This window comes from Saccostrea echinata, unplaced genomic scaffold (assembly GCF_033153115.1).
Source record: "Saccostrea echinata isolate AGI-Se365-2 ecotype Australia unplaced genomic scaffold, CSIRO_AGI_Sech_v1 ptg000007l, whole genome shotgun sequence".
Taxonomy (NCBI): Eukaryota; Metazoa; Mollusca; class Bivalvia; order Ostreida; family Ostreidae; genus Saccostrea; species Saccostrea echinata.
In genome coordinates this window covers 2,276,970-2,285,000 of record NW_026889756.1, presented here as the reverse complement: position 1 = coordinate 2,285,000, position 8,031 = coordinate 2,276,970, and the positions used below count along the sequence as shown (strand labels likewise).

The 8,031-nt window shown below is 32.7% G+C and overlaps 1 protein-coding gene across 1 annotated transcript; it reads right to left on the bottom strand.

Annotated features, from left to right (window-relative positions):
- Positions 1-2,877: 2,877 nt before the first annotated feature.
- On the bottom strand, positions 2,878-7,653 carry LOC133180613 (macrophage mannose receptor 1-like). The gene is made up of 5 exons (XM_061315085.1): positions 7,584-7,653; positions 5,213-5,420; positions 4,196-4,496; positions 3,988-4,084; positions 2,878-3,092 (listed from the first exon to the last, which is right to left on the bottom strand). Exons 1-5 carry the CDS (start codon positions 7,651-7,653, stop codon positions 2,878-2,880), a joined length of 891 nt encoding a protein of 296 aa, XP_061171069.1.
- Positions 7,654-8,031: the final 378 nt, after the last annotated feature.

The following is an 8,031-nucleotide window of genomic DNA, read 5'->3' as shown; positions in this document are numbered from 1 at the left end:
TGTTCAATAACTAGTCAGAAATTCTTTTTCGTTTCTGAGATATTTGCAAAAGAAGTATTTAGGGGCCGGCCCTTCAACTCCTTAATGGGGACGTTTAGCAAAAAATGAAAGGTTGCATCTTGTTAAGAACATTATTTTGGACATCTTTTGTTCAATATTGCTGATCAAAATATTTCCCACTTTTGAGATATAAAGCGTCAAAGATTTAGCATTCTGGCCCCTTATGGCCCCTAATTATGTAATATATGATGAGAATATCATAATATATAGTTGTAAATTGTTGAAATAAACAATTTTGCTTCAGTAATGCATTACAAAATATTGATTGTTAAAGAGTTATTTTTCAAAGACTTTCGGCCCCTTTCAACCCCTATTATGAGGGGCCAGCCCCTTTTTCTTCATATCACTTTAAAGCTCTCATGATTTTAAACACTTTTTGTTCAACAACTAGTCAGAAATTCTTTTTCGTTTCTGAGATATTTTCAAAAGAAATATTTAGGGGCCGGCCCTTCAACTCCTTAATGGGGACGTTTAGCAAAAAATGAAAGGTTGCATATTGTTTAGAACATTATTTTGAACATCTTTTGTTCAATATTGCTGATCAAAATATTTCCCACTTTTGAGATATAAAGCGTCAAAGATTTAGCATTCTGGCCCCTTATGGCATATGATGTGAATATTGTAATATATAGTTGTAAATTGTTGAAATAAACATTTTTGCTGCAGTAATGCATTACAAAATATTGATCGTTAAAGAGTTATTGATTTAATACTTTTGGCCCCTCTTGGCCCCTTATATGACAAGTCAGCCCCTTTTTCTTGATATCATGATAAAGATCTTGTCATTCTGCACAAATATTATTCAGTATGTTTTAACAAAATAATTATACTTTAAAAGATATGATACAAAATGTCTCAAAAATTCATTCATGATTCGTGTCCTAAATTTCGACCCCTACCGAGCTTCCATACTAGGCACTTCCGGAAAATATCTAAACCCAGGTGCATAATGGCAACATGTCCTCTATCATCACTGAAAATTTCAGCGCTCTAGCTTAAGCCGTCTTTGAGTTCCATCACAGACAAGGAGGTCCTCTGAATTTTAATAAAAGGGCGATAACTTCCGACCGGAAGTGATTTTTCAAATTTTGAAACGCCGGTACAAACTTCAGATGATAAGACATAAACTCTGAAAATTTGAAGTAAATCGATCAATTCATCTCCGAGAAATCTTCTGCACAAAATCGGTAAGGAGAAAAAAAAGAAGAATAATAATAAAAGTGAAAAAGAAACATAAGAATAATAGAAGGGTCTTCCGCTGAAGACGGAAGACCCTAATAATAATAAAGGTAAAAAAGAAACCGAAGAATAATAGAAGGGTCTTCCGCTGAAGACGGAAGACCCTAATAATAAAAGTGAAAAAGAAACAATAGAATAATAGAAGGGTCTTCCGTTGGAGACGGAAGACCCTAATAAAAGTGAAAAAGAAACAATAGAATAATAGAAGGGTCTTCCGTTGGAGACGGAAGACCCTAATAATAATAAAAGTGAAAAAGAAACAATAGAATAATAGAAGGGTCTTCCGTTGGAGACGGAAGACCCTAAAAAAAAGGAAGAATAATAATAAGAAAAGTGAAAAAGAAACAATAGAATAATAGAAGGGTCTTCCGCTGAAGACGGAAGACCCTAATAATAATAAAGGTAAAAAAGAAACCGAAGAATAATAGAAGGGTCTTCCGCTGAAGACGGAAGACCCTAATAAAAGTGAAAAAGAAACAATAGAATAATAGAAGGGTCTTCCGTTGGAGACGAAAGACCCTAATAATAAAAGTGAAAAAGAAACAATAGAATAATAGAAGGGTCTTCCGTTGGAGACGAAAGACCCTAATTATCCTTAGATGGCAACTCAAATAAGAAAGATGAAGTTCATCAAAATGTAGTTCTCACAATTATTTTCCTAACACTTGTAATCTTGGTTTTAAAATCCAAATGTATTTGTTCCAATTCCATGTTGCGCTTACTCTGTTTCTTAATTAAACTATTAGAAATTATTCAGGCATCCAATACGTTCAAACATTTTTATTTTTTTTTTTAAGAGAGGCACATTATATACAAATTTTCAGTGGAATGATTTTTCAGATTATCCGAAAATTTGACTCGGGTTTGAACCATTCCTGAAAATAAAAAAAAATGCACAAGGAAAAGTAAAAAAATTATAAAAACTTTTCAAAAAATATTCTCAGTGTGTCTTCAAAAATTTTTCAAATTAGTTATAAACTGCACACTAAATAGTTCTACTTCTATGAAAATAAAATAATACAGTTACAGAGATCTGTACTCCATACTTTATAATCAATTTAGCATTTAGTCAGGATAAGAAAAAAATATTTGAAAACTTTTTTTAGTTCCTTCTCCCTATTTAAGAAAGCAACAGAAAGTCTTTAACTTCAGTTCTTTGTGGACTCAAATTTTCTTCGAGGTAAATGTTTGGTCTTTTTTTGACAATAAAATGTATAAATCCAAGCTCAGTACAACCATCTGAAAACTATTTTTTTTTTCAATGTAAAAAAATATTGATTTACAGAAGGTTCTTGACATAGAAAATGATTGTTATATGCCATATCAATCCTATCGGATGATATTGATACCAATTATGATTCATCTTAAAAAGATAAAGTTTAGATCACATTGATAAGAAGTACTTATCATAAATACTTAAATAAAAATTAGAGCGTGAATCACGAAGACTATATTTTATATGTTTTGGTATTGCTTTGAATGGAAGGTTGAAAATTTTAAACAGTTTTTTTTTTATATATAAAATAAAGTATGAATTTAAAAAAAAAACTTTTAAAAATCTAACATAGAAGATAAAACTTACGGCATTTCGCAGATAAAGTGGTTAACAACATGACAGTCTTGATCATTCCAGTGATACTGGTAATTATGAAGCAGTTCAAGACAGTTTACATTGTGATGAAAATCGCTAGGCTTTCCAGGATACCAATCCGAATACATCACTGGCTTTTGTGACGTAATCCATTTCCAATCGCCCTCTGTAACAATGTCTGTTCCACCAACCCAAAAGTCAACTAAGGTTAAAAAAACAAGCAGAATCAGAATACGCATTAGGTTTCTGTAAATATGAGTTCAAGTTTTCCCAGGAAATATTGAGATTTTTTAATGACATATTTATCTAAAATTGTGGATTAATAACATATAAATAATTTAACATAACTATTCTACTTAATAACAATATCTCCTACTTTCTAATAATACATTCTGTTTTTATGAATAACCTCCCATTTAATTTATTTACTTCCTTGTCTGCTGATGTTCAAAATTGCTGCTATTGAAAATACCCCCCCCCCCCTTATTTTAGCTATGTATAAGGTTGTTAAATCTGGTATTAATTTTCAAAAATCAAGTATTTCCCTATCAACTGGTACTGTGTGGTGCAAAATGTAAAAAAAAAATGGAATTCAGTTAAGAGAGGGGATTTATAGACCTAGTTAAGAAACATCACATATCAAAGAAGGCTTGGATATTTGCTAGTGAAAGTAACACTAAATGTAGAAAAATAGGGTTTCATTCCTAGCCCTACCAGTTCTTTCCCTTTGCCGAATTCCTAAATTTCCAATATTTTGTCCCACGTGAATCAGAAGTAGATAGTGGAATACTCAGTGTTTCAGAAGTATCGCAGTTTTTTTTTATAATAGATATATACCATAGGCTTTATTTTTTCCAAAGGCACTTTTTTTTACATAAGCAATTGACCAGAAGTCTACAAAGAAAATGGTAAATTATTCATGAAAACTGGATAGAAAATAAGAAAGTAGCAAATTTTGTTATTTGAAAAACAAAACTTTTTTTCAAAGTGTAAATACTTTACTCAATTTTCACGAAAAAATGCTCAATAATTTCCGGGACCAATATACGTATTGCAGAAAGATAACTTTTGTAGTCTTTAAAGCCTTTATCACTTACCAGGTCTTCCAATGTTAAGCAAATGTTGTCTTATAAAATTATTTTCCATTTCCGTTTCTATAGATGCCAAAGATGCGCCAAAGAGTGAACAAAAGTGCTGAAAATCGATGTTATTTGAGAGAATTAAAAGACATACAATAATCTTGGGCCATATTGGTTGCAAAACAACGACTCTTTGAATGAGTAATTCCTGGAAAAAAATATTTACCCCCGATTCAACCCAGTCGTATGTGATGTCTTTTGCGAAAAGATAGCAGCTGGTATCGAACCTTATCCAATCGCTTTGACAACTCGTATGCTGAGAGTTTTGTGGGCTGTGTGGCAGTGTGACCATCTGTAGGTGTTTTGTGGTTGGTGGGACGGGCGTGGTCGTGGTGGTAGTAGAAGTTGTGGTGCTTGTGGTTGTTGCAGTAGTTGGTGGTACATAAGGCTTATCAGTAACGATCTGCCAGGTGAACCATAATTTTGTTGTGGTCGGTACTACTGGTACATAAGGCCCGTGAATGTATCTGAAATCAAGCATTACCAACACATTATCCATCAAATTTATCTTTAATTTTATACCCACGGGGATTCCCTTGTTCTTGTTACTAGATAAATGACCAATTCGGTATAAAAATAAGGAACTTTCTATTTTAATTAAAAGTAAGTCAACATTCGACCTACGGACAGATTGTATTTGCCAACACGGTTATTGATACATGATTGCGCTCTGGTTTGTGAAATTCTACAGTTTACAATTCCTATGAGACTGAATCGTTTTCAAAGACAAACAAAATAAAAGGTATTCTGAAATGAAAACCGAAGATAAAAATATTGCTTAGATTGAATCATAGAATTCGAGGAATGTTCAATGGTTAAAATTTCCTTTTCCAATTGGGCTCTGTTACTCTGTAATGAGTCTTGAAAAAAAGTCAAAACTTAAGAATGTCAGTTACAAAATCAAGGAACCATCAATAAATGCAGCTCAAATATATATAAATAAAACATCACATTTATAAGTGAATTTTTTATTGATTGCTTTTGAAAATACTTCTCTGCTAACAAGCGAATATCATAATTTGTCGATATTTTAAGTTACTATTTTTTGACAATTGTTTCTAGGTTAACGTAAAAACAATAATACAGGAATATCCAATAGAAAAAAGTATTTATAACCAATAATTTATTTTCGACCGTTTCATACAGGGAGAATAAAAAATGGACATTGATATGTTACACCTACGGTTGCTCACAGATGAAATAGTTATGTTCGTAGCACGCTTCGTCATTCCATTGGTAATTGTCATGGTGATACATTTCAATACAACTTTCTTCACTGTATCTGTCGTTCGGCTCCCCACTTCCCCAGTTAGTATAGTATTGTAGAGAGGTATGTGAAGAATCCCACATCCAAGTACCCCTTAATTTCCTGCCGCCAATCCAGAAATCTCCTGTAAGCGCAATGTTTTAACATTTATTTTTTCCAAGACACTGAATAAAATTATAAAGCAATTCATTTGTACTCAAAGATGGAAAATTTGATAAGAATAGCAGATCTATTTAAAAGTATGTATTTGAATTTAAAAAATCATATTCTGAAAAAGGATGTCATGTTGACTACTCTGCGTTGATTATTCTTTTTTTTTTTTTAACTCTTAGGCCAGTGACTCAATAAAATAAATGCTGCATGACAATATGCTGTTTTAAGTGTCAAATATTTTTGAACTCACTATGGTAAATCATATACGGTACCAATTTTATTGCACCAGATGTGCATTTCAACAAATCATGTCTCTTCAGTGATGCTAATGCCGAAACTTCGAAATCCGAAAAATTTGAATGAAAAAACTTTGAAAAGCTAATAAATGGGGTGCCAAAGACTAGAGCCAAATACGTTGAAGGATCAGAGATAATCCTTAATTGTGAAATAAATTTCTCAATTTTACCACAGCAATAACATATATATCCGCATTTTCAAGCTAGTACCGAAGTAGGTAGCCACTGGGCTGAAAAGACCCTCGGGGACTAACAGTCCACCAGCAGAGGCCTCGACTCAGGGGTCATAATGTAAATCTTACATATTCAGTACCAATTTTGATGCACAAGATACGCATTTCAGCAAATTATATCTCTTCAGTAATGCTAATGCCGAAACCTCTGAATTCCGAAAAAAATAAATAATATAAAATTTAAAGAGCTAAAAAAAAAATGGGGAGCCAAATATGTCAAAGGATCAGAGCTATCTACGAGGGATATAATCCTTAATTTTAAAATAAATTTCAAGCTAGTACCGATTTTTTTTTAAACATTATTATTATAATATCAATATAGAATATTTTCATAAACAACATGTAAGTCCTCAATATTTAATGATAATAAAGTAAAAAAATATGACGATATTTAGCAGTTATCGATCTAATAAATCGAGTAAAAAATACAAATTGTAAGAAGAACAAATAATACCCCTTAAAATGCTGACGCTGAGACGAGGTTCATCATTTCAAATACATGTACATAATAATTTCTTATAATAAATTATTTTACGATAATTGCAAATTTGAGGATCTAGAGCTACCCACAACTTAAACGAGTACATTTTAATCACAGTGCTATACATTAAATACATTCATGTATCTTACTATCGTGTCCATAGTAATGAACATGTTGATTCAAAAAACGGTCTTCTGCTGCGTTGCCAATCTCTGTTAGTGCGGAATTGTGGGAGAGGCAGTATTGCTGCAACAGGTAAATTTTATTTTGTTAAATCTGAATTATTTGGAAGCATCTTATAAATTAAGGACAACTGCTCATAAACTTTTTTTAGAATTAAGAAACTCAGAATTAAAAAAAAATAGATTAAGTTCTCTTCAGAATTGTTCCTTTAATAATATTAATTTCTTGATGTCAGCTAACATGGAGAGTACACGACGGTTGGACGTAAAATGTTTTAAATAATTGCAAAAGTGAAAAAAAAAAATCAATGTTGCTATGCCTTGTGAAAAACACAGGTACCGGTAAAGTTATTTCATAAATATGTAATCCTTAGCCGATCAGGCGCTAAGAATCTGGCAACACATAAGTTTTCCCTACAAATTTCCTGAAAATAATTGCACCATCAGTTTCAACAATGATATAGAGCGTGTACTTCTATGTATTTTTTGATCGGAAGGTCGTGAGTTCGAATCTCGGCAGCGACTGACCTAAGTCGAATAAAAATAGATAGCAACTCTTCCTTCGCCATGCGCTCGGCACTTTTAAGTTGCGGGTCCTTCGGAAGAGACCTTAAAAACCGAGGTCCCTTGTCACGGCAGGCGTTGACACGATAATGATCCCTCACTGCTCAATGGCCTTAAGTGCCGAGTAAAGGTCTAAATTTGAAGCCTTTAACCGGTATATGGTGACGTCTCGATATGATTGAAAAATTCTCAAATGGGACGAAAAACAATATACAATCAATCAATCGGTCTCTGTAATTTTTAAATCATCTGATTTCCAAAAAAAAGTTTTTATTGCACTGTTTATGAGTATGAAATATTTCCAATCATTTCTCCTTTCCTGATTGGTGTCAATTTTTAATCTCTAAAATGCCTAATTAAAACTAACTAACTACTTACTCTTGCCCCGCTCCAATCGGACCTTGTATGTGTAACAAACAGGTAACAACTGAATCCGTAGCTTAGCCATCCTCCCGGGCAGGTTAATACACCTATATTTACAGGTGAATACAACCGTAAAACGCTTACCTTGATAAGCTGACGAGCGGTAGCAACGAACAAGGGACAATATACTTAAAGGAAAATGATCAAAGTCAATATCTTCACTTAATTTTAATTACAATTTCTGCATGAGAAAAATAAAAGAAATTAGATGCTGTCATGAGACAGTAATACCCGCACTAAGGTGTTTGCCTCTAAATGCACACTCCTTCATATTGGGCTTACCAAGGAAAAAGTCCAAACAATTCTATAATTTACACAGTACATGTATTCGTCAAATCGAGCATAAAATGCTCAGGTGACCATGTGACCCATGAACCTCTTATACGCATTTCATATACTTAAT

Coding starts and splice junctions, on each gene's coding strand:
- LOC133180613 (XM_061315085.1), bottom strand. CDS start 7,653: ATGGCTAAGCTACGGATTCAGTTGTTACCTGTTTGTTACACATACAAG. Junction 5,421..7,583: donor CCGATTGGAGCGGGGCAAGA/GTAAGTAGTTAG, acceptor TTGCGCTTACAG/GAGATTTCTGGATTGGCGGC. Junction 4,497..5,212: donor TATTTCATCTGTGAGCAACC/GTAGGTGTAACA, acceptor GCTTGATTTCAG/ATACATTCACGGGCCTTATG.